The sequence below is a fragment of the Sorex fumeus genome, unplaced genomic scaffold (assembly GCF_029834395.1).
Source record: "Sorex fumeus unplaced genomic scaffold, SorFum_2.1 ptg000002l, whole genome shotgun sequence".
Classification (NCBI taxonomy): Eukaryota; Metazoa; Chordata; class Mammalia; order Eulipotyphla; family Soricidae; genus Sorex; species Sorex fumeus.
In genome coordinates this window covers 49,441,289-49,469,060 of record NW_026606059.1, presented here as the reverse complement: position 1 = coordinate 49,469,060, position 27,772 = coordinate 49,441,289, and the positions used below count along the sequence as shown (strand labels likewise).

The 27,772-nt window shown below is 36.8% G+C and overlaps 1 protein-coding gene across 3 annotated transcripts in view; it reads right to left on the bottom strand.

Annotated features, from left to right (window-relative positions):
- The window catches only part of ADCY8 (adenylate cyclase 8), a 257,458-nt gene that overhangs the window by 42,140 nt on the left and 187,546 nt on the right, over positions 1–27,772 (bottom strand). For 2 of the 3 annotated variants that reach the window (XM_056129531.1, XM_056129677.1), the window contains 3 exons: positions 16,087–16,288; positions 13,980–14,069; positions 1,575–1,747 (listed from right to left, as the gene is read on the bottom strand). In XM_056129531.1, the coding sequence (XP_055985506.1) occupies positions 1,575–1,747; positions 13,980–14,069; positions 16,087–16,288 (465 nt within the window). The remainder of the gene's footprint in view (positions 1–1,574; positions 1,748–13,979; positions 14,070–16,086; positions 16,289–27,772) is intronic. The other variant, XM_056129606.1, reaches the window with a different exon arrangement.

Sequence of the window (27,772 nt, the reverse complement as noted above, 5' to 3'; positions counted from 1 at the left end):
TTCATATATATATGCGTATACACACACACATATATGTTATCTTGGCCTTATGTTTCTCTCACAAAGTTGGCCACTTAGTTTATAGTCCAGCTCTACTTGAGCACTTCCTAAAAGCAAGGCAAATCAGCTACAGGCTTATTGTCTTGATTCACCCACTACTTCCATCTCAAAGAAAGCTCCTTATTGTGTGTCTGTACTCTGTGGGTTACAGAAGAGGCCAATTATAATCACCAGGAAGTTTAATGAGACAAAAGGAGATAGAGATGAAGTTGCAGATTCCCCTTTGCTCCTCTGTTTGAGACACTCTCTCCCAACCTTTACCACCTTTCCAGAGCCAGTAGAATAAGTAGCAAGAGTGTATCTTACAAGGGACCAGTTGGAACCTTGTTTTTATGTGACCATACAATAAGACTTTAGATTGTATTTGGATTCCTTATTTTGTCTCTTTCACTTTCCTTTTGTTAACGTAGGTTGCCTTGTGGTTGTTTAGCACTTCAGCATTGCTCTAGAATCTGTTCTGTAAAGAGTAAGGCGAAAATAGTGTTGAAACAGTTTCTCTGTCCCCTGGGGATGGATTGGTATTTTCAAGCAGTGAAAGCAGGGCCAACTGCCTAGACAATTGCAAGCTAGGGACAGATTCTAACCCTAAGGCTAATGCAAACCCTACCCTAACTCTAATTTAACCCTAACCTTAACCATTTCCTTACCATACAAACTAATTCTAACTCTTACCTCCAACTCTGACCTTAATCATAAACCTGCACAGATCCAGCACTGCTGAGAGCCATATGAGGCATATTTATGACTTTCAGGTGAAGTTAATGGATGTTGGGGATCAAACTTAGTTTCTTGCACAAGCATGACATGAAACCCTGACCCCTGAGCTATCTTCCCAAAACTTTCAGTATTTTTATGATGTGGGCAAAGAGTACTGTAGCACTGTAGCACTGTCCTCCCATTGCTCATCAATGTGCTCGAGTGGGCACCAGTAACATCTCCATTGTGAGATTTGTTACAGTTTTTAAATATCGAATACGCCACAGGAGCTTGCCAAGTTCCACTGTGCAGGTGGGATACTCTTGGTAGCTTTCCAGGCTCTCCAAGAGGGACAGAGGAATTGAACCCAGGTCGGCTGCATGTAAGGCAAACACCCTACCCACTGTGCTATCGTTCCAGCCAATATTTTTATATATTCACAACAGTAATCAAGTTCAAGGACCATAGTAAGGAAGCTCCAAACACAGTTGTAGCTATTAATATTAGTGCAGCCAAATATAATAGTTTGACAAATCTTGGACTGCTGAAGCTGAAAGATCATAAATTATTAACTTAGAGGAGATCTCAATTATAATTTTACTCAAATATTACTTCATTAATCTATAATCAAGAGAAATGATAAAACTGAAATCTAGGAATTTGACTAGACTTTTAACCTGGAGAATATAGAAATCAGGAAACATGTGAATATTTGATTACTCCTCATGTTTCCATAACTTTGTCGCGATCACTTCCCCAATGCTTCTGCTTCCCACTACAAGTGGAGCATTGGTGAATCTGCAATGATGCGCACTTACTCTCCACTGTGGTTCAGGTTGTCATAGCGCAGAAAAAGTCCCGCATAGATGGTCTCGGTCAGCAGGGCATAGATGGCAATCATAATGAGCAGCACAGCCAGCTTGAGGACTGAGTTTAGACGTAGGAAAACTGCACAGGTTACCATGGCCAACACCCCGGTGAAGACAATGTACTGCAACAGAGAATGCAGATGGTCAGACTCAGTAGAAATGAGAGACCTTAACTCTCTTAGTCATGGAAATCTCCTGAGATGTTTGCTGTGCATCTCCATTTGTTGGTCTCACTTTGTCTTCTAATTCAGTAGGTCAAGAATTGAACTCTATTTTCATACTGTCTCCCCCCAAATTCTGTTTCTTATTTTTTTGTTTTAGTAATCACACAATTCCCCAAGTCAGAAAACTTGATCCCATTTGTTTTGCCATCTACTTCCTCTCTGTCCACAACCAGTTTAAGTCTGTAAATTATACTTCAATAAATCTCATACCGTCAGCTTTTTTTTCCATCCTGCTTCTGCCACGGTTCTCACATTCAGTTTTGGAAGGGTTTCATGGCAGCTCTGTTTACTTCAAGCACCCAATCCCCACTGAAGACAGATGATCACTCTCTATCTAGTATTTCCAAAATGTATATATGATCATGCCAGTTTTTATCTTAAGAATCCTTTCTTTAGAGTAATCCATATTCTCTGTGAAATTCATAGTTGGCTATTTCATGCACTGTAGCACTGTCCTCCCATTGTTCATTGATTTGCTCAAGCTGGCCCAGTAACATCTCCATTGTGAGACTTGTTGTTACTGTGTTTGGCATACACATAAAAATTCTAACTTTGGTCATGTACTATATAATGTTAATTAAAAAAATGGGGTTTTGAGTCACAAAAAAATAAAAAAAAATAAGAATCCTTTCTTTGCTCTCCATTCCCCTCCATTATGGTCTCCTTCTTGAACAGAAATCTCTCAAGATAATCACAGGCAGAATTTCTGTTCACTTTACAAACCCCAACATGTGATCTGGCATTACTATCTACTTGATGTTCTTAGCTCTTATACCTCAGTTCTTTGCACCCACAATGTCCAAGTATCATTCACAGGCTGGAGAGACAGCTGGTAAGGCATTTGCCTTTCATGTGTCTCACCTTGTTCATTCCCTGTCAGCACATATTGTCCCCAAGCCCTGCCAGGAATGTTCCCTGAGCACAAAGCCAGGTATAAGCCCTCAGTATTGCTGTGGGTGGCCCCACGCAAAAAAAAAAAATCCTCAAGCAAATGCCATCCACATGCTAGCCTTACATCTCTAACAAATGACAGTACAGATGTTCTTTCCATGTATAAAAACACGAATTTTACACACGTTTCAAGAAGCTTGGTGAAAAATCGGGACTTTAGACCCTCTACTTCCATTCACTGCTCTGTATATCATCTAGCATCCTGTATTAGAAGTAGCTATTTCAAGTGACAAGTTTGGAGTCACTAAAGGACTAGAATATTCATTATGTGACTGTCTGTCCTGCCAGATATAGTTTTTCAATAGGATTCCTTTCTCAGCCTATTTCCCTTATTGAAGAAGTATCCCATTATACCATTCTGAGTAATAGTTTAGATTCTGATCCACCTGAGGAAAAATATAATAAAATCCACATTATCAAAGGTTTACTTTTCTGGGAGTTCTCTGCTCTTTACATATGTTTTCTTTTATACTTTCCAAAATATCTGGCAAGAGTGAAAATCATATTCCCAGTTTTGTGGGTGAAGAAACTGAGGCTCAGAGTTGACATAAATAGTTTAGGTTCTCACAACTTGCATTGTCAGCTAGGGATCCTGCATACAACCTATTCATAGCAGATGGCTCTCATAGGCATACTATTCGATCATTTCTAAAATCCACTCCAGGAACCGGAGAGATAGTATGGGGTAAGGCACTTGTCTTGCATATGAGCAATAGGAGTTTGGTCCCTTTACCACATATGGTTCTCTGAAAACCATAATAGTGCCACTAGGTGTGATACATGTGCACAGAGCCACGAGTCACTCCTGAGCACTGTTGAGTGTGGCCGCAAAATCCAAATCTAATTTACTTAATATCACTGTATCACTGTCATCCTGTTGTTTGTCGATTTACTCCAGTGGGCACCAATAACTTCTCTATTTCTCCCAGTCCTGAGATTTTAGCAGCCTCTTTTTACTCATCTTTTCCCAAAGATTGAAGGCCCTTTCAGGGTCACAGGAATGAGACCTGTTGTTATTACTGTTTTTGGCATATTGAATATGCCATGGGGAGCTTGCCAGGCTGTGCTGTGTGGGCGGGATACTCTCAGTAGCTTGCCCGGCTCTCTGAGAGGCACATATTTATATATGACTGAATACCATTAAATATAGTGTGGTAATTATGGAAAATGGGTAGGAAGTGTCTTATAATGTGTTGGTCTGGAAAGCTGCCTGGAGTGTGGTGACGGTTGGGTGTGGAGGTCAGCTGCTAGGACTGGGTCCCTTGGGGGCAGGAAGGGCTCTCACCTGCCCCACTTTGGGGCACCCCAAGTGAAAACAGCCTGGCGTGGAGTGCATTAATAAATATTTAATATTTATAATTTAATAAATATTAAATAAATAAAAATCCACTCCAACCTAATTATACATTTTTAAAATAAAAACTGACTGCCTCCTCCCTCCTAATACATAAAGAGACAATTTCTGTATGGACAGAGGAGATGAGAAGGACTTTCCAGGAATCTCCTCGTAACCACTGACTTCAGTGATTTCTTAAGCTAAGTTTATTTATTTGTGTATACTTTAATAAGTACTTATGCCACCCAATGTGGTAGTACCCTTAGTAAGCAACTAATAAGGACAAAGATGCTGTGGCTTTATGGTTAACAGGATAGAACATAAGGATGAATCAGATGCTGTCCCTACAAAGTCTAGGGTGTCCTTTACATTTAACTCTCCCTTTCCCAAAAATTCCAATAATATCTTTGTGACAAACTTGTTTTATCTGCGCTTTAAGATATTTCCCTTGGCAACAATTTTAGGTAGGTCAATTTGATGTCTTTATACATGATGCAGTGGGTAAAGTGAGCAGACAATGATAAGTTTGTTCTCCAGCCTCCATTTTCAACAAAGGCCAAAAGAAATAGGAAAAAGATATGAGGAATCTTGTTTTATTATTGACATCTGCCTCATAGCAAAAAGTTATACATAGTTTTGTTAATGCAAATTATTAATCATGCATTAGATTGTGCCACTGAGCAAAAGCTTGTCAGATCATAAACACCACCACCACCACCACCACCGAAGTGATCATTGCTTCTGTCAAATGATGCACAATATATATTTTCTTTCAAGTTTCTATGGATCTTTGAGAACACAACTGCTAGAGTGTCCCTTCAATGGAGTATATATATAGAGGTTCATAGTTGTGATAGGGTAGAGATAGGGGACAAAGTCACATTACAAAAGCTCTATGTCTTGCCAATTTTTTTTGCCCCAATTTACAGTCTGCTAGGGGTCATAAATGGCTCCATGTTATTAATGGATTTCTTAGATAAAAAAACTTTAAACTCTGGTGGGGAAGAGCCTGAGATGCAAAAAATTGAAGACTCAAAGACAAAATTGGAGAATTATCCAGTGATCTTAACAAGCGTCGCAAGTCTAATTTTCTGTGGAGGTGAGGAAGAGGGAAGAATGAAAATCAGGGCTGATTTCCTGCATGGGAATGTTGACCAACAATAACATCATTATCATCACCAGTGTGAAAGTTAAAGAAAAATGATGGGCATGATAGTGAGTTCAGTTTAAGCTTCTAGGCTTAGAGACAGTTCAACTAATAGTTGCAGAGAAGAGGCTGTTCCAGCAGAAGATAAACACAGATGATACAGAAAATAAAGTTCAGAAACTACCATGATTGTGGGGTTGTGGAGGAAGAGGACCAAGAACATTTATTACGGATTGTCTGGGATATGAGGAGAACAATGCAGAGACAGTAGTGTAAAACGTAGCTAAAGAATAAAAGATCATATAGACAGAAACAGAAAACTTCTGCTTCTTCTACGTGTTGTTGTTTCATCCGTGATGACAAGCTGGCTCAAGAAATCACAAATAAAAATGATTTCTAACTCTGTAATGAACATCATGAAGTACTAATGTGGTAAGGGAAACAATAACTTTTTGCAAGTAAATATTTTTCAACTAAATAATGTATCTGTCATTGTAAAATCATTGACTGAGCATCTACAAGGTGCTGTGAATTGTATCATTTAAAAAGGCACCATTTTAATGTCAGAACATTGTCATATTGTATAATCAATAACATTATCTATAAGGTCACGTCATCCCCTTAAAAGAGGTGGTGAAAGATTTTTACACAACACAAACTTAAAAATCTTGACCATGAACCTACACAAGTTGCACGCATTGGCTTGTTTGTACCTACTTGACTGCTGCCCTGATACTTGGTGTTATGAATTCACAGAAGGAACTTGGGGAGACAAATTTTAAATTGTCCCTGTCGTTTTAAGAAAGAATGAAAACTTTTTGGTTCAGACAGAAAGCTGTCTTAAGAGAAGCTGTGCAGAGAAATGCACATAGGTTGACCAAAAGAGCCTGCTCTGCTTCTCCTTGGATTCTTACTCCCCAAACCATCCAGAAATGAAGACGTCATGAACCCAGGTCACCATGAATATAGTGGGAGGTAATTGACCTGATAATCTATGTTTACCGGGATATTGAAAATATAAAAAGTTGGTATTTCTGTGTAGGGGCTTCTAGCACAATCAGATTGTGTTCTAATTCCTGGTTTTCATGGTTGTCTTTTTGTTGTCTTTTTACCCTAGAGCAAAACTGGTGCATGGATCTAGTTCATTACTTGCAAAACTCGATTTACAAGAATAAAAATAGCAATTTTTTTGTGGAAAGATGTCACTACACAATTCAAAAATATATAAGATGCTTATCTTGATGGCTATTGATTGATTCAATAAAAACACGTTGGGGTACTTATCTTGACCATAATTCTTTAGTAACTCAGCTCAGATCTTGGTCAATTTACAGTTTGTTTTTTAAGCACCCAAATTGTAGTCTCTCTGTATCTAATTCCTAAGCAGTGATGTCTGTTCAAATAACATATCTTGATTTCAAAAAAATTAACTTTGTTCCCAGTAGATAATGATTCAACTTGCCAAGCTTACAGGAAGCATATGGACCAAGCTAAGAAGAGTTAGCAAAGAGGAACATGGTGGCATTGTTGGAATAAATATATGCCTTCCGATGCCACTCACTCACCAAGAATAGCAACTTGGTCAGAGAGGATGTGGATATCTGGGAGCCATGCAGTTCCAGGTGGTCACCATTTTGTAAGTAAATGGTGAAGCCAGGAAGAAATATTGCTGAGAAACTGGGACTTGTTCAAATTCTGGACACCCAATTATGCAGATATTCTCCTGTTTGTTATTTAGTAAAGCATTGCCCATTCTAAACAGCCAAACAGGGACTGTAGCAATAGTATACTGGGTAGGGAATTTGCCTTGCATGCGGCCAACCCAGGTTTGATTCCCAGCATCCCAGCACCACCAGGAGTAATTACTGAGTACAAAGCCAGGAGTAACTCCTGAAAATTGCTGGGTGTGACCCCAAAAGCCAAATAAATAAATGAATAAAGAAAACACCAAACATTATTTTCTCTTAGTTATTAGAGATAGAAGAGAGGTAGGAGAGAAAGGGAAGAAAAGGGATAAAGGCAGAAAAACTAATATCTAATAAATTTTAGGTATATAGCTTCTTGTTATAAGCAATCAAATACAATAGGAATTATATCATTATATCTTGCAAAATTCAGAAAATATTTTATTTAAATAAATAGAAAGGAACGGGAAAAGGCAGAAAATTATGGGGGGTTTGCTTAAGCAGGATTCTAGACATAGATATTGTTGATAATAATAGTTTTTACACAGAGGAAAGAGTAAATGAAGATTCCAAAGGGTTATATGACTTGACCAATCTACATAACTAATTAGTATTCTATATTACCAGACAGTCTCAGTCATTCAGACTCAATGAATGACTTGGAGTCTACACATCTACGAGGTAAGACTTGTTTGCTTATGGATCACGTGGTTATATTATGACTCTGTATTTGATCCAATTTTTCTTTGTGAGAAAAGGCAGTAAACACAAGCTACCATTTGGAAAAACAACGAAGTTTGTCTCTCTATTTGGCCATAACATAAAATTGTGACTGTGCAAAATGAGCTTGCATGAACTATGTTTGTTTAACTACTAGATATTTGTGAAATTACAGGGAAAATGTTCAAACCTTATTTTGTTTGTTTGAATTAAATAGGTCTGCTACTGTGAGAGTATATAATTTTATCCTGAAAACCGCTTGGGAGTTTTAGACAGTGAATAACTTCTTCCAAAATATCACTTTTGATTGCTATTTGAGAAGATAACCAGAGAAAGGAAGACAAACAGCTTTAGGAACACTAGTTTTCATTTACTTTTAATTTAAAAAATGACTATTAAATTGTTTTGTTATCATGGCTTCTTTCTTCTATTTTAATTGCTTTTCTTCCTCCTGTTTGCTTTTTCTTGTTCATCCTTTCATCTTCCCTTTTCAATTTTTCTTTCTCCTCGCCTTCATCACAAGAATGATCATTAATATTTAATGAGTACTTGTTTACTAAAAATTGTACTAATTACTATGTATATTCATTTTCTCACTCTCAGCCTCATGATAATTTGAAAATGTAAGCTAATTATTCATCCCCAGTTTGGAAATGAAACTCAAAGAGATGAAGTATATTGTCTAAAGACCCATAGCAAAAACATCAGAGCTGAAATTTAAAGTCAATTTTATGAGTACAGAGCAGATTTGAACAAACTCCTTATGGTTCTTCTTTACTCCCTCACACCCACCCCATATTTGGTCTTTAATTTTAAAAACAGCTGTTTTTACATGCATTGTACATCTCTTGTTGGTTGGATTAATACCTAGTCTTGTATAGATATTGGTGCAAGATAAGTCTTGCAAAATTTTATACTAAAATGTAAATTTCAATTTATGTTGCTGTGATAAATAAGCTTTGTGAAACTTATTTGTGAAACTTTGATTTCAGATTATTTATTATATATCATGCAAACTTAATAAAACCTCACTCACTATAGTAACTTTTATTGTAGATTTTATTCTATTTTGTGCACAATCGTGCCATTTGTAAATAAGGTTTTGCTTTTTAAACTGCAAGCTTCTAAAGTGCAATCTTTTCTTTCTTTCTCCAAATTTTAATTCTTTAATATTTCTTATATTTCATTGTAGGATACTTTATATTCTTGTGCCCTTAACTAATTTTATTATTTTCTGCAATGTCTAATCTATTCTTATCTTTAATTGTACTTTTTGTCATATAGTTTTCACTTCTAGAAAATCAATTTAGTTCTGTTTTCATAGTTCTTAAGCTTTTTAACACTTGGAATACAGTTATAACAACAATAATAATCGCTTTTTATTACTTTCACCCCTAATTTTAACACACACCCCCCAGTTCCTGGTTCATTAACACTGACTGATCCCTCCTCCCCACCATCACATCATGAACTATATTGTTCTTTTTTGTCCATTTTTTGCTTTGGTTTTTGGGCCACACCAAGAGTGCTGAGAGCTTATTCATAGATCTGCACTCAGAGACACTCCTGATGGATTCAGGGGACTATATGGGACATCTGGACTAAACCTTTGTGAGTTGCATGCAAAGCAAGAACCCTACCCACGTTACTATTTCTCTTCATATTATCCTACTTTTGATGCCAGACTATCTTTGATTGAATGTTAGACATTATAAATTTTCCTTATTAATCCTTTAAAATTTTTTAAAGTCAAAAGCTGGATGCAGTACAGCGATAATTACTAAACATTTCTGAAGCAAGAGCCCCCTGACTAATTCTTCAGGACACTCCTCAGTCTTTCTGGCGGTTAAAAATGGTTTTCAACAGTGTGTGCCAGGCACTAATCTTTTGGCAGCTCTTTCATCAGCGTGGGTTAATTTGTTTTGTATGTATGAAATACTGGACCGTCTACTTATTAGTGACTTTCTCCCTTTGTGAAACTTATTTTCCTCAAGTAGTATATCCTTTTTTTTTCTTTTTGGGTCACACCTGGCGATGCACAAGGGTTACTCCTGGCTTTGAACTCAGGAATTACTCCTGGTGGTTCTCGGAGGACCACGTGGGATGCTGGGAATCGAACCTGGGTCAGCTGTATGCAAGGCAAAGCCCTACCCACTGTACTACTGCTCTAGCTCCTCAAACAGTATATCTTTGAGAATTCTTTCTATCTTGTTCTCATTTGCATTTATTTTATTGTCTTCTCAAATCAATTTTCCTGCTTGGGTTCCATTCCTGCTCTTTTTTTTGAGCCACAGTCTGACAACTCTCTTAAGCTGATTATAAAACTTAGATAATCTTAGGGCTCGCTCCACTTGTTTCCTGGAATTCGTCTTCATAGCCCTACACTTTCTGACTCAAAACTATTATTTCAAAAATTTTGTCTGTTTTAAGTTGGTGGGAAAGCAAATGTGTTATTCCAGTGAAAATGTACTTTTTACCTTTTTAAAAAAATTAAATCATAACCTTAAAAATAGCCTCTATTTGATGTTGAGGCATTTAGATAAACTTGAATAACTATACAATACTTACTTTTTCTTAAAGCAATTTATAATTTTGAAGCAATGACCATAGAGTCTTAGCTAGATAATTTACTGTAGAAAGGACAGCATGTGAGTACTAAGAAAATGCCGTAAGGGGATGTGAAATGTCAGGACATGATTTGTGAAAGGATTGGAGGACATTTCTTAAGAGGCCTGGAGTGTTACAGTGGGTAGAGCGCTTGCCTCTTATGCAACTAATCTGGGTTCTATCCTCAGCACCCCATGTAGTCCACCAAGTCCTGCAAGGATTGATCCATGAATACAGAGCCAGGCATAAGCCCTGAGCACATCTGACTGTGTCACCCCCACCCTCCAAGAAGGGGGTAGGTTTAAAGACTGGGTAGAACCTGACTATATATGAAATAAATGGAACAAGTGCCAGGATGCATAGACACAGATAATAATACCTCTTTGAGAAATTTCTCTCAGGGAGGCTTTAAAACTATAGCAAGCTATGACAGCTACTGCAAAGATAATTAGCTGTTTATTCAAATGTACCAGAGCATATAATAAAGAGACTTGATTCTAAAATGAAGGCCTTCCCATTGAAACTCTGGAGAATGGCGTTCAAGTAGTTGAGATAATGACACCCTGAATTTATGCATGTGATTTGCATTTATTTTACAAACTTTATGTCTTTGCCCTTCCCTCGATGAGTTCTCAGGTATAGTGGAATATGGAATTCTTTGCTGTCATTTCCTATCTTCACTCATTCTTGGTAATTGAGAAGATCTAATTCATACCTAAATTATATTTTAGAACATATGCTAGCTTCTAATGTTTTGTCACATCATCTTGGTTATGGCATGTTTTTGAACTAAATTTCATTTCTCATGGGATAAGAAAGTTATGTAGTCAGATGAGGAAATAATTTGTGATTGACAGAGAAGATGTGAATAGCAAACCTTTCTGAAGGTTTGAGTGTTTGTTTCCTTCTTGGTAGACAAATTCTTATATAAAAGAAGTACAGTCATGTATGTCAGGATGACAACTTGTGGGTCATATCAGACTTTTGTAGAAGCTGGTGGAGGAAAGAGTTCAGACTCCCATCTTTTTAGGCCAGTGGGAATCTAGTACCTGTGGGGCTGTTGCAGGTTGACAAATTTATAAGAGGCCAGACAGGAAAATATTTGGCTTAGAGAACCATAAGTTAAATTCACCTAATTCTGACACTTGATATAAAAGGATGCATTTATGAACAACAAAATTTTATTTATAAAGTAGGTGGCAAAAAAATTTTTGCCTATGCCCATAGTTTGCTCACTTTTGGACAAGATAATTTTTGGTGGGAGGAAAATATTAAAACTCCAACTCATTTATTTTATCTCACCCTTTTACATTTTAATTTTTAGTATCATTTAGAATCTGCATAATATTTAATACAGTGGTTTAATTTAAACATATGTTGTAATTTAAACATATGTTGGTAGTGCGGGCTAAAACCCTTTGTACTGGAAATAATAAATAAATCTTGACTAACATTTAATGAGTTAACACTTTTTGTTTGTTTTTATTTCGCCATGCTTGGTGGTGCTATGGGTTTAATCTTGACTCAGTTCTGAGGAGCCACTTCTAGTAGAGCTCCAGAGACCCATATGTGGTGTGGGGGGTTGAACCCGAGGCTCCTGCTTATAAAACAGTTGCTTCAGTCCACTGAGCTATCTCTAACCCTAATGATTATAATAAGTTGACGCTTTGTGCCAGCTATTGCTCTAAACACTTGGCACAGATTAACTCACTTAATCCTCACAATCATCTCAGAGGAAAGTACTATGTTCATTTTCATTTTACAGATAAGGAAACTGAAGCACAAAGGTGAATCTGTTATATGAAAGATATCCATCATTTCCTTATAATTGTCAGTCCATAAATGCTGTGATCCTGAGTCTAAAGGTATGCAGTATTTATTGAGAGAATCACGGTCACACACATGAATGATTCAAGAATGTCTATAAGTAGAATCAATAGCTAATTAATTGAAATGAAAAGTTAATAAACATCTACATTTTAAATATGTTAGAAACTCGTTTAATAAATCAGCTATGTAGGATCCATGAGATATTCCTCTACTCCACAAGAGCATGTGACAAAGGTATTATTTTTATTACTTTACGGATGAGGGAACTGAGATTCAGAGAGGGGCAAGAACTTACTCAAGAGATCATTGCTAGCAAGTGTGGGGACTCCGTTGGGAATAAAATTTAGGTCCAGTGTATCTATCTGGACATATTCTTGGACAACTTGTTGATCCTGTGGACAGTTCTCATGCCTCTCCAACCAAGAATTTTTCAGGGTCCACAAAATTGGAGTTTTACTCATGATTTGGTGGGAGGAGGTCCAAGAGCAGGGGGCTGCTATGTAGAGCTCCAGGTAAAGAGTTATACTGTCCTGGATTACCTTAAGTCTCATTGCTCCCTACGGAGTGAAACTGGATTCAAAAGTAGAGACTTAAGAATAAGCCAGATGCAGTTTGAGTTGCAATATTGAGGATTGTAACTGAGTTAAGAAAAGAAGAAAGATGAAGAAAGCAAAGAAGTGAGGAAGGATGGGAATCAGACAGGGGTGCCACTCTGGAACTGAGAAAATTTCTTTCTGTGTCTCATTTCTTTATGTATAAAATGGAGAAGGTAATACAACCACCCCATCCATCTGTGGATTTAATAATTTCAATGTATATCAAGTAGGTGCTCTGGAGTTGGGGTGGGGGTAAGGGTGGAGCATGATCTCCTCTTTAGAATACTACTCAAGCTCATTCTGGGCCTAGGTAGGAAACAGTCATTCCTTCACTCATCTTCTGGAGGTGGTACTTAGTGTCTTATGGTCTTCATGGGAGGGGTTTACTTAGGGTCTGCAGTGCAATTCTCCTGAAGGGTCTGCAGGGGTATCCCAGCAAGCATCCCTTCTGTCCCTGAACTTCAATTGCACTACATATATATTCGAACCTTGGATAAGATAGTCTAAGATTTTGCTTTTCTTGGTTCTGTGGGTTGACCAAAGGTTCCAGGCCTGACCTGTGTGGCTAAGGGAGGATCATCTTATATTATATATATTATATTAGTATTATATTAGTTGTGTGAATAAGGGAGGGTCACATGTATACTATGATAGTTGATATCCTAATGGGATACTTCCTGATTTTGTGATGATCTGGGAACTTTTAATACCACTTTCTTTAAGTTTAGTTTTGATTATCTGTGGATCCTTCCTTCCTTTCCTTCTCCCTCCCTTTTTCTCTCCCTCCCATCCATTTCTCCTTCCTTCCTTCCTTCCTTCCTTCCTTCCTTCCTTCCTTCCTTCCTTCCTATTTCATATGTTTCCCTTTCAATATCACAAAGTGTTTGAGAATAACTACGATCTGTCTTCTTATGGAGAAAACACATTCTGTTTTAGGATTTTTAAATGAACTAGGGCAAATTTTGAGAGGAGGAAGAGACAAAGGGAAATGATAATGGATCTAGGGGAACAGGGTAGAGGAAGACATGGAGGAGGAAAGAGGAGAGACAGAGAAATGAGGAAGGTGAGAATGAGAGAGAGAAGCAGAGGCAGAGTGGGAGACAGTGAGGAAGGGAAAGAGAAAAAGAGAAGAAAAGGAAGGGAAAGAGATAAGAAAGAATCTAGCACTTTCTAAGGCCCTTCATCCAGTTCTACTTATTTGGAGACTATGGAGATATCTATGCCAAATTCTAGCCAAGTGGAGCTTGTGAATAAATACCTCTGGGTAGGAGCAGATATCTGTAAACACAGCTGAGGAATTGAAAGTCAGGTTCTTCAAGGGTATCGACTTGTCAAAATCACACCACAGCTGCGGATTAAAAAAAAAAAGAACAGCAACAAAAAAAAAAACATAAAAAAACACAGGAACAACAAAGTCAGTGTGAGTGCTAGAATGAAGTTGTGCGCTATTATTGCTGGGCTTTAGAGTCAAAGCCTGGGGCAGACCAGGCCCTCATGGGGCACTTGATTTTAGAATGTAAGAGCCAAATGAGATCCGCTCTTTTAATTTTAAAGAAGGCACTGGCTTAGAAAAAGCACAGGAAAGCCAGTTTCAAAACCAGCCCAAAACTGCTCTGATTGGCCCCATCACAGACCATCCATGGAGTGCGCTTGTGCAGCTCTGAAAAGAGAGCTAGCTAGAAGGCAGGAGAATTGCCTGGCAGACTCTCAGCCTGTCTCCACACAAAAGCTGGGGGCATTTATAAGAGTTTTGGCAAGAAATTGCTGCTGGAGAATTTGTGGTGTTCAGAAAACAATAGCTACCACTGACTAAATCCTTCCTCTGTGCCAGACACTTTCTTATCAAAAAGAAAAAAAGATGCAAAGGTGGGGGAGAAACACCAAGAAAAAAGCCTCACAACCACCATGTGATGTCTCTACCATTTTAATCCCCATTTTACAACCAAAAAATATGAAACTCTGAGAAATAAAGTAACTTGTCTAGGATCACCGACCTCACAAATGGTAAGTGGTGGAACTGAGATTTGAATGCAGGTCTATCTGACTCCAAAGCTTCCAAACTTCCATGCCATTGTGGTAGGCTGGTACCAGAGAGATATCTGAACTGGGTTTATTTCCAAATCCTAAACCTCAGAAATACCTGAATTGTTGAGACTTGAGATCCTGGCTACAACCTTACAAGCCATGACAAATGATCCTATGTACTTTCATTTTCAATTGCCATAATCTAGAAAACATTTGTTAGAGGATGGACTTATGATTTTCCTTTTTCTCTAGCCATTTCCTATAAAGCCAAATATGGAGCCTGCATAGCATAGACTCTAAGTAAAATTTGGACCAGTTTGGATGATATATCTCAGGCAGGATAAGTCTCCAAGTCAGAGGATGGTAATTGTGGAGTCAATAATTTGGGTCATTGAATACTTGGAGACCTCTCCTCAGGTCCAAAAATACTATGATAGCTCCAGCAACCAGAGAATGCCATTACTATCTCAACATGTACATTCAAAATCTACAATCAAGTAAATCGCTCCCAAATCTAAATTTCTAAGTCATGGGCCACAACCAACTATTTATACATGCACAAAAAAGTCTATAACTACCACATTACCATTTTCAAGAGAAAATGAAATCGTTGCAACATAGATCACCAAATTAAAAGCAATGGAATTGGTATGGCAGTTGAAATTTCTTCCGAATTTGAGGTGTCACATCCAATCTGATTTCTTAGGAAATCATAGGTAAGATATTCAACCTTTCTGAAAGGCAGTTTCCTCATCCAGTACATGAAAACATGAAACCTACCTGCAGCACACAATCTGTGCTATTGTATTCCCCGACCCCCGCATCTCCAGATTCAAAATCGCATGTTAGAATGCACATGAGTTGTGGAGTCAGACAGAACATGTTAGCAAGTTATTTCATGTCTCTGAGCCTCAGTTTCTTCAGCCATAAAGTGGGGATAATGATACTTACCTCACGGGGTTTATGTGAGGATTAAATAAGAAAAACTTGCATAGCTCCTCCTTTAGTGCATGGCACAAAGCAGATAAATACTTAATAAATGATAACTCTTATATTTAATTATAGTTGGTTGGTCACTGACAATACAGAAACTTAAGGTTGTCTGGACCTCCTTCAGAACAGTAAATCTAACCTATTGGACCAAAAACAATTTGCTGCCAAGAAAACATATAGTTCTGGCAGAAGTCATTCTTTATTTCTGTCCCCAGGCGTGGTTTCTGGACCAGGCATTTGAAAATAAGTGGTACCAAAGAAGGCAAAACAAGTAGCTATAGATTTCATAAACTCTTACTTCCTGACTAAAGTAGATACTGGAGGGTTGTTGGATTTGGAATGCTTACAATATTTAGGATGGCACCCAGGAAATTAATCAGGATAGATGCAAAAATAATGATGTTCCTGGCCAAGTAGGTCTCATTAATCCAACAGCAGGTTTTCCGGAGAATGAGGGGTAAACACTTATAATCCTCTGCTGTGGTGATAAGGACCAGGGCAGAGTGCAGCATAATCAGGATGGAAAACTGGACGACCATTGGCATTACCCTGTAGAGAAACAGAACATGGGGTCACATGTCAGCAGTCATTGACCTCCACTTTCCCAGAGATGCTGAAAATAATTTCTTTTCCTCACTCCTAAAGTTCTACTTGTTCAAAACAATAACAACTACAAAAAGGTTATTATCAGACTCCATTTCTTTTATGTATCCATCCCTTGTATACTCTATTGAGAAACTTCACAATGAACACCAAATATTTGGCCACAGGTACTTTTTCTTCCTATTTAAAAGGGTTTTTTTCATCACTCATATTTCTCATTAGGAAATTACTGCCAAGGCAACATGCCACTGGCATTTTATCTCAATTGTCTCTATCTATGGAAAGGATCATATGCAATTTTCCCTACAAAGTGGATTACATAAAATACCTTCCCTATTGCTCTACTCTCATAACAAGAACTGAAGTTGACACCTCTTACAATTTACTTAGTTAGGTTAACGATTAACATAGTTTGTATTGAATATTCTACGTGCTATTTGGAACATATGTAGGTAACGGTACAATTTGAAACATAATTAAGAACTCATTTTTGCCAGCACTTCAAAATCATTGCCATCTACATTAATTCCAAATAGAAAACAAGCTCTCACTCAAGCTCTCTCCTTTAGAAGAACCAGTTTGAAACAATTATTTTGTTTTTTTTTAATTTGGGGGTTACATTAGGCCATCAGAGATTAGTCCTGACTGCACTCAGGAATTACTCCTGGTGGCAATTAGAGAATCATGAAGAATTCCAGGGATGGAATCTGGGTTGGCAATGTGCAAGGCAAACACCCTACCTGCTATAACATCCAGTCACAGAGAGTCAAGAGTTTTAGCCAATTGGATCTATATATATGGAGAATGTATAGATCTGGGATGTAAGGGTTTGATCAAAGAAATGAGAATCAAAGAACTGGCTCAAGGAGAGTATCTAGAGTAAGAAGCAAGAGGACCAAAGTCAAAGCTACAGGAGAAGCTAATGAGCTGGAAGAATAGATAGAAGCTAATGAGATTTAGAAAATGTTGAATAAGCAGGAATGCATGACATCATGACAGTAAGGGAGAAGACATTTATAAAAGGGAGTAATTGAGAATGACAACTTCCTCTGCACAGTCAGGAGCCATGAAGGCTCGCTCTAAAGTGACTCTTCCTATCATAGTTGGAGGTTATGACATTTATTTTTATTTCTTTAAATTTTAGTGCTTGCGCAGGTTTGATTTTATGGATACCCTTGAAAATATATCTCTGCTGGAGTTCTAGATAAGAACAGATCTGTGCAGAAGTGGGTTCCCAGAAGACTCTAGGCAGATGAGAAACATCCTTCCTGAACAGGCTGCCAAAACTCTCCCTGACAACACACCATTATTCCTAGGCACAGATGGCAGGCAAATGAAGGAGTTTGCAGGTGGATTGCTTTGTTAGGTGGTCCCAGGAGAAAAATAGCCAATAATGTGTCTCAGTAACATAAAACAACTATAATACCTTTGTATATCAAGAATACGAATGTCTTGTCTCAATGTGAGAGGTAACTGGACAAAGAAGAATTTGAAACTGCTCTGGCAGAGTCCCCTATTCTCCTGTGCTGTCACTGCATACAAGTAAGGTCTATGGATCTTAGCTTGGTATGCAGGGCCTCCACTGAGTGACATGGAATTCTCTGCTGACCTTTATCTCTTTTACTCTTACTGTTCTGTAGTTGATGGGGAATACTTGGGCACATGTCTTAAACAATGTGCTATTCCTAGCTTATTGCTTTCTACCAGAATACTAGTGAATCACCACTCATTTAGGGGATTGTCCTATTGGTTTGTTAAGGCTCTGTTATTCTTTGGCTTTATACAAATAATGCATATTTTCTTATAGGAAAAGAATTAAATTCTTTTAAAAATAGCACTATTCCAATTTGCCTCAGAAAATCAAGTACCTAGGAATCATCTTAACAAAAGAGATGAAAGAGAGCTGAATCAGAAGTACAGTGGGCAGGCAGTTTGCTGTACACACAGCCAAAATGGGTTTGATTTTTGGCACCTCATATGGTACCCCAAGCACCACCAGAAATGATCCCTGAGCACAGAGACAGAATTAACACCTGAGAACTCCTGAGTGTGGCCAAAAAAACCAAACCAAACCCAAATAAAAAAAGGTGAAAGACATATACAATGAAAATTATAAATCACTATGAAAATAAATAAAAGAACATGGAGAAATAGAAATGCATCCACTGTTCATGTATTATTGGAATTAATATAGTCAAAATGACAACCTTGTCCAAAACACTACAAGTATCCAATTTAGTGCCCCTAAAAATACACAATACATTTTAAAAGACATAAATCAAACACTGCTAAAATTTGTGAGGGGTAATAACCTTCTTCCCCAAGAGTCAAAGCAATCATAAGAAAAAGGGAGGCTCCGCACTCCACAACTCCAAACTATACTATAAAACTGTAGTTATCAAAATAACATGGTACTGGAATTAGTACTGAACTCTCAATTTTATTCAATGGAAGGAAATTGAAAGTCCTGAGAGATATCCCTTTGATAAAGAAGGAAAATATATGAAGTTGAGCAAGGAAATCGTCTTTAACAAATGATGCTGGGAAAACTAGATGGTAACATGCAAAAAATACATTTAGACCTTTTAAATTACTATGCACAAAAAATCAAGCAAAATTAATTAAAGATATGAGTATCAGACCTGAATCTACAAACTGAATTGAGGAAAACATAGGTAGAATACTTTATGACATTGAAGCTGGGGATAGCTTCAGTGATTCAATACTGTTAGTCAAGCAAACTGAAAAAAAGATATAAATGGAATGACATGAAACTAAAAGCTTCTGTGCCACAAAAACATAATAGACAGAATAAACAGGCACACCACATTCTTTGAGAAAATAATCAGATAAAAGGTTAGTAACCAAGATATATAAAGCACGGGTAGAACTCTCTTAAATTGAAACAGTTATCAAAGGAGTTTCCAGAAGGAAATTCTTGACAAGACATATCCTATCTAAATGAACAACAACAACCAGTGCTGGAGTGGATGCAGGGTGAAAGGGACCCTCATTCATTGCTGGTTGTGACACCGAATGGGCCAGCCTTTTTGGAAAACAATATGGACATTTCTCAAAATACTAGAAATTGAGCTCCTATTTGACCCAGCAATACAACTCCTGGGGACAGACCCTGGGGGTCCAAGAACACACAGCAAAAACATCATCTGCACTTCTATGGTCATTGTAGCACTATTCATGATAGCCAGAATTTGGAAACAACCTGAGTGCCTGAGAACAGAAGAATGGATAAAGAAACTATGGCACATCAACATAATGGAATACTACACAGCTGTTAGGAAACATGATGTCATGAAATTTGTCTGTAAATGGGTGGACATGGAGAATATCATGCTGAGTGAAATGAGTCAAAAGGAGAGGGACAGATAAAGAATGACTACATTCATTTATGGGATATAAAAAATAGTATGAGACTAACACTCAAGGCCAGGGAAATTAGGGACCAGGAGGACTGATCAAATGGTTGAAAATTACCACAAGTTTGTGTGGGGTGGAGGCAGTTAAAATTGAGAAGGGTCCAGTATGAATGAGAACAATAGTTGGAAATCTGGACAAAAATGAGTATTGAAAGAAAACTTAGAATAAATAAATAAATTTCTGGATTCCAAAATCCTCCCAAGGATTAACCAAGAAGATTTGGAATACCTAAATTGACTTATCATTAACAAGTGAATTGAAACAGTAATCAAATATCTTTCACAAACAAAAAAACCCTTGTTCAGATAGATTCACTAGTGAATTCTTCCAAACATTTAAAGAGGACTTATTCTCACTCCTTTTCAAGCTTTTCCAGGAAATTGAAGAAACAGAAACATTCCCAAACAGTTTCCAGGTGGCACATGTCACCCTGATACCAAAAGCAGACAGAGATACCACAAAAAAAGAAAATTACAGGTCAATATCCCTGAGGAACACTGATGCAAAGATCCTCAACAAAATATTAGCAAATAGAAACCAATGACTCATCAAAAAGATCATACTATGATCAACCAATGACTCATCAAAAAGATCATCATACTAAGTGGGATTCATCCTGGCGATGCAAGCATGGTTAAACATTCGCAAGTCAATCAACATAATCTATCATATCAATAAAAGAAAAGATTAAAACCATATGATCATATCAATAGATGCAGAGAAAGCATTTGACAAGATCCAGCACCTATTTATGATGAAAACTCTCAGCAAAATGGGCAATGAAGGAACTTTCCTCAGTATTGTCAAAGCCATCTTACACAAGTCCACTGCAAGCATTATTCTCGATGGGAAAAACCGAAAAGCCTTGCCTCCAAGATCAGGTATATGACAAGGATGCCCACTCTAGTCAATATTCAATATAGTACTGGAAGTACTTGCCATAGCAATTAGAGGAGAAAAAAAATATTAAGGGCATCCAGATAGGAAAGGAAGAAATCAAGCCCTCACTATTAGCAGATGACATAATACTATACTTAGAGAACCCTACAACCTCAACCAAGAAGATCTTAGAAGAAATAGACTTATATAGTAAACTTGTAGGCTATAAATCAATATTCAAAAATCCATGGCTTTCCTATATGCTAATGATGAGAGAAGAGAAGTGATATGAAAAAAAAAAACAATCCTGTTCACTATCATTCCTCAGGAAAATCAAGTACCTCGGAATCAGCTTACCTAAGGAGGTAAAGGACCTGTACAAAAAAATAAAAAAACCTACAAAACACTACTTCAAGAAATAAAAGAGGACACTAGGAAATGGAAAACATACCCTCCCTGTGAATTGGGAGAATTAACAATGTCAAAATGTCAATACACCCCAAAGCATTATACAGATTCAATACAATTCCTATAAGGAGACCCATGCCATTTTTCAATAAATTGGTCAAACATTTCTGAAATGTGTATGAAACAATAAACTCCCACGAATAGCTAAAGCAATTCTTGGGGAAAGAGATGTGAGGCATCACCTTCCCCACCTAAAACTGTACTACAAAGTGGCAATAATTAAAACAGCATGGTATTGGAACAAAGACAGCTCCACAGACTAATGGAATAGGGTTGAATAACCTTATGCACACCCTCAAATATATGATCATCTAATCTTTGATAAGAGAGCAAGAAATATAAAGTAGAGCAAGGAAAGCCTCTTTAACAAATGGTGCTGGCAAAACTGACAGCTACATGCAAAAAAAATGGGCTCAGACCTCTACCTAGCACAAATGCGACTATCTTAAACTAAGAAGCTTCTTCTCTTCAAAAGAAACAGTGACCAGGATAAAAAGATAGCCTATGAAATGGGAAAGGATATTCATCCAACACCCTTTTGATAAGCGGTCAACATCAAAAATATACAAGGAGCTGGTTGAACTCTACAAGAAGAAAAAATTCAATCAAATTAGAAAATGGGGCAATGAAATGAACAGAAACTTTCTCAAAGAAGAAAATCAAATGGCCAAAAGACACGTGAAAAAAAAATGCTCTTCATCACTAATCATCAGGGAGATGCAGATCAAAACAACAATGAAATATCATTTCACACCACAGATTCTGACACACATCCAAAGAACAAAAGCAACTGGTGTTGGTGTGGATGTTGGGTGAAAGGAACTCTCCTTCTTAGTTGGTGGGAATTCCGGCAAGTTGACCTTTTTGGAAAACAATATGAATATTTCTCAAAAAGCTAGAAATTGAGCTCCCATTTGATCCAGCAATACCAGTTCTGGGCATATTCCCTAGAGCCCCATAAACACACAGCAGAAACACCATCGCACTCTTATGTTGATTTGAGCACTATTCCCCATAGCCAGAATCTGATAACAACATGAGTGCCTAAGGATCAGACAAATGAATAAAGAAACTATGGCACATTTACACAATGGAATACTATACTGCTGTCAGGAGAAATGAATTCATGAAATTTGCCTATAAATGGATGGACTTGGAGAGTATTATGCTGAGAAAAATGAGTCAGAAGGAAAGGGACAGATATAGAATGACTGCATTCATTTATGGAATATTTAAAAATATATAGAGAAGAAGAATATACATGGCCAGCAAAAATAGGGGTTAGGAGGACTGTTCAATGGTTGGAACCTAACCACAAGTGTGTGGAGCTGAGGGTAGGAAAGAGAAGAGGCCAGTATGACAATAATAGCTGGGAATGATCACGCTGGACAAGATCTGAGGGTAAAAATAGGTAAGGAATATTCTTGATAAACTTTCAGTATTAATATTGCAAACCACAATACTCAAAGGAGAAAGAGTGGGGGGATGGGGGAGGAAAGAGAGGGGGAGAAACAGAGAGAGAGAGAGGAGGGGAGAGAGAGAGAAAGAGAGAGAGAAGTATTGTAATTTTATCTAATTATAGAGATACTGAGGCATCCAGGGGTTCTGAATATGTGTTTTCATTGTTGGTATACAAAAGAATCAGGAAACCTTTTATTTCTGATATGGAGTCTTAAAACTAATGAAGGGATTTGCAAACAAATCTATCTGAACAATGTCTAGGTACTAAGTACTAATTTCTCTTTATTGTCTGTCTTTATACAGGGGCTGTGGGTTGACATCATGATTTGATTTTTGCTGGAGAGACAGGGATCAGTGTGAGTGAGTGAACAGCCCATGACAGTTTGTGGTACAATCAAAAGCTCAGATCACACTGAACACTGTCATTTGTAACATCCTTTAGAATTTGAAAAAAGCCTATGAGTTCAACTGTACATTTGATCCTCTTAGCAATCCTGAGAGAAAGATTTTCTTGTCCACTTCAACAAATGAAAATAGCATTACTCAAGGAACCAGAATATACCAAAATGGGCATGGTTCATTCATTTCATTCTTGCAATATGTCTGGGAACATGGTAAGGCTATTATTATTTTTAAGCAGAGAAAATTGAGGCACTAGAGGAGGCAAATACGTGCATACAATTAAGATTTGCAGAAAAGAATAGAATCTACTGTCTTTTTAATTTCCTTTCTGTCCTTTTCATTTTCTCTCTTCCCTCCTTCCTACTTCTACTTTTTTTTCTTCTCTCTGCCCCTCCATCTCATTCTCTTTCTCCCTCCTTCATTGTTGTAGACTTATATACCTACAAAAGTTATCTACTTCTCTTCAATTTACCCTTATGATAGAGGGACATTGACATGACATGGAAAATAAATGAAAGAGCCAAGTAAACACTGTGTCTTTTTGCTGGGGTTTATTAATGTTTGTTCTGGGGGAGATGAAAACCTGTTTTAAAAAATCAATAATGGAAGGAATATGAATGAGAGGCACCTTCCATCAGTTTAGTCACAAAGAATCAGGAACAAAATCACTTGGGTGAGAAGTCTGCATACATTAAGGAAAGCTTGTTCTGTGTCTGGGATAAATGGGCCACTGATCCCCCCACCTGTTGACATGGTCACTTGGAAGTTTCCTTCATTGTGATATTTTTCTTTAAACTAAGAGAGGCTGGAGGCTAGCTAATATTCAGTTACCACTCCACAGTCAGAGTTTTCTTCTGACCAGCTGCTGTTCTAAGTTCCAGATCTCTTCCTCCTGATCTCGAACTCAGAAGTGCCAAGAAGATCTAGAAGGTGCCAAGACAGGCTCAGATCTGTTGGCCATTCCACTAAGGAAGGGAACCTATGGAGCCAGCTGGGGAATGTCGTTCCTTGCCAGTTGTGGGCACAGTGATCTCTTTGTCAGCATCAAGTCCAGACTCCAGGGTTCCTCTTGGGCTCTCATCTAGTCAGTTATTGGAACTGTTAAATGCTCTAGCCTAAATGTCTAACAGAATCTTCCTTTATGGCCTAACAGACTGCCATTATCTTGTCCCTGTGCTTCCTGCCAGACTTTTGCAATTACCTTTTAATTGTTCTTCCCAGGTCCAAATAGAAGTTCCCTATCCTTTTTCCATTTTCAGTGTGATCTTTCTAATCATGATCTGATCACATCACACCTTTGATTAAGATGTCACAATAAGATCTCTACTGACGAGCTGCAATTCCTTAACACAGATTACACATCTCAAGCTCAGAATACTCAATCTCCAGTCTCTTCCCTCCTTTCCATAAAACTCTCTTATGCTGCAATCATTGCATAGCAATCTCTTAACCTGCAAGCGCTGAGTTCTCTGGGAAGCCTGCCTCATTTCTTCCCCTCATCTAACACCTATACATCTTACCCCACCTCCACTGTTCCCATCATAAGTTATTGAATTATGATGTAATTGTACACCAATGGTCTTTCTTCCTATTATGACTGCAGGATCATGATTGAAAATCTCCATCATTTATCCAGACTTGCATTTTTAACATATTTCTACTCAACAGCTATATTGGTTTCACTAGTTTTCAGTCTCTTACTAAACTCCAAAATATTACCATTGGTTTCTTATCAGTAAACTTCAAAAAATCATAAAATCATGAAGTCAAATTATCTGTTGTATTTTGATCAAGAGTTGTTTGTTAACTGCTTTAACAACTATGAATTCTGAAGGTCAAATTACTCTAGCTTTGGACTGTAGCTATTTCTTGAATGTGTTTTCTGAGTCCTCTGAAGATGACTAAGATGTGTAATGACTTCCTAGCTTTTCTGTAGACAAGATGTTCAGGCTAATCTTGTTATTTTACTGCCACAGTCTTAAAATCACACACATATGTTCAATGTACTTTTATAAGACAAGAACTTACTATGTTACATTAAGACCCAGTATGACCCTTGGTTATGCTCAGAGATGCTGGGTTAGTATTTTTTCTAGACCTTTCTGTAATTATAACTTCAATCCAAGATGTTACCTTCCATTTAGTGTCATTTTCTTATGACTCCAACAAAGATACTTTCTACCATCTATCTTTCACTTACTCAATTGTTCAATTAGAGTATACATCTGTAGAGGTTTCTAGTTAGAGTTACTCCACCAGAAATACAACCACTAGAATCTAGTGATTAAGTGTATTGATTTTGTGTGTGTTTAAGTTTTAAAAATTTGGTTCACTTCATCTCAGTTATCAAAGTTAAGGGAACAAAATAACTTTTTTAAAAAATGTAGTTTCAATGTTCATGGAACAGTAGTGTGACCTCTCCTTTATTTATAATATAGGTAATTTCTCTTTTAGCTTACCTAGAAGTTCATCAACTTTATAAATATTTTTAATGAACAAGATTCTAATTTTATTGATTTACTGCTGTCTTCAATATCATAGATTTCTTTCCACATTATATGATTAATTGTATTTAACTTGTTTCAGGTTTATATTGCTTCCTCCCCCCCTTCACTAGGCTGTGGGCTTTAGCTCTTTTATTTCTAAAATATATATTTATTACTGTAAAACTCCCTCAAGCACTGTTTCTGCTGCATCCTACAAATTTTGATAAAGTACATTTCATTTGTATGTAACTCAAACTATATACAAATGATCTTGAGGCTTCTGTGATCTATTTGTTATTTTAAAGTGTGCTACTTAAGCTCCAAATATTTTGGGATATTTCAGCTATTGTGTTATTGATTTATAATTAAACTCCACTGTGGTTTGAAAATATTTGTTGTATAACATATATTCCTTTAAGGTTGTTAAACAGTGGCTTAGTATTAAAATATACCCTATTTTGGTGAATGTCTTAGATAAAGCTGAGAAGAATGTATAGTCTAATGGGAAATGATCAGATATCATTGATTGGTAGTACTCTTCAGTTTACCTATGTCTCTAATGATTTCTTGACTGCTTCATTTAATTACTGACAGAGGAATGACTCTTGATATACCCATATTCATGTTTATCTGAATAACCTTCTGTAATATCTCTCTTTACCTCTGATTATTTTCCTTATTCTAGGTCAGCTTTGTGTCAAGTTAATTTAGCTCTTAACTCTCATGGATTTGTGCTAATATGGTAATCTTACATCCAATTAATTTTAATATTTTTGAGTTTTCATCCACTTTTAATATATTTGAGTTTTGTATTTATATAGTAGTTTTTTGAAAAATAAATATTTGGATCTGGTTTCTATTTTCACAAGCTTTTAAAATTTATATAATGGAACTATCAATATAAGATGTAATAATTTTTAGAGCTGTGTTTATGTATTACTATCTTTTAAAATATTTTTATCAACTCCATTTATTCATTTTTCACATTCTTTAATTAATTGAGCATTTAATTATAATATTTAATTTCATTTGTAACATATAATTATAATTATCATAAGTATTTTAGTGTTTTCTCAAGAGTTTATAATATACATTTCAATTAATCTAGGTGTACCTCTAATTAATTGTATATACTTAGTATGCAATGTAGATTCCTAAAATTATTTTTCCAAATCCTAAATAACTCTAACATTATTCATTTCGCTAATCTATCCTTATACTACCTTATACTCTGTTGCCGTTGTTATATACAATTATATTTTGATAAATTAAAAATAAGAAAAAGATTTTACTTACCTTCATTCACTCTTTTGCTGATGCTTTTGTTTCTCTATTCACTAGGAAGATCCTAGTTTCTGACCTATATTGTTTTTCTACTGGAGAACTTTTTATACATTCTTGTAGGAAAGATCAAATGGCAGTGCAGTTTCTGTTTATCTGAGAAAGTTTTATTCTCCTACACATTTGAAGAATATAGAGGAAAGAATATTCTTTCCACGCTTTAAATATTTTATTCTACTTTCTTCTTTTACTTGCTTTCTTGTATGATTTCTGCTAAGAAGTGTGGCACAATTCTAATTTTGTTCTTCTATAGATAAGGTACAGACCCCCTTTACCCTTCTGCTTAAAATTTTTCTCCCTGTCTTTGTGTTTTCACTATGACATGTTAAGTGCCTTAAAAAACGGGCATATTTATCATGCTTGGTGTTCTCTTATGTCCCTAGTTCTGTTGCTTCATGTTTATCTTAATTCTGGAGAATCCTACCGTTTATTAGAACTGTAAATACTTCTTACACTCAGTTCATTCTATCTCCGCCTGACCCAGTTTGCATTAACCATTGAAATTATCTCAAAGTTCTTGAATGCTTTGACCATTTGTTAAAATTTTATTTTTTTTCTTTTCACTCAGTTGGGAATTTTCTACTGAACTATACTCAAGCTTGCTGATTCTTGACTCAGCTGAGTCACATCACATCAAAGACTAATTAATTCCATTTCAGAGTTTTTGATTTCTAGAATTTTTGAGTCATTTAGTTTCTGCATTTCATTTTTATTGCCCCAATCTTACTGTATAGTGTCTACCTTTTAAATTAAAATCATTAATATGTAAATAATTGCCATTTTAAGTTATTTTAAGTTTCCATCTTTTGGCACTATTGCTGCAACATGGGAAGATGCTGACATTGACAACATTGACAAGGAATACGATTGACTGGTTCAGCACCTCCATGATTATGCAAGGAACGCAAAGAGAGATAGCCACAAAAAAACACCTGTCTTCAAAAACTCTTGAGCT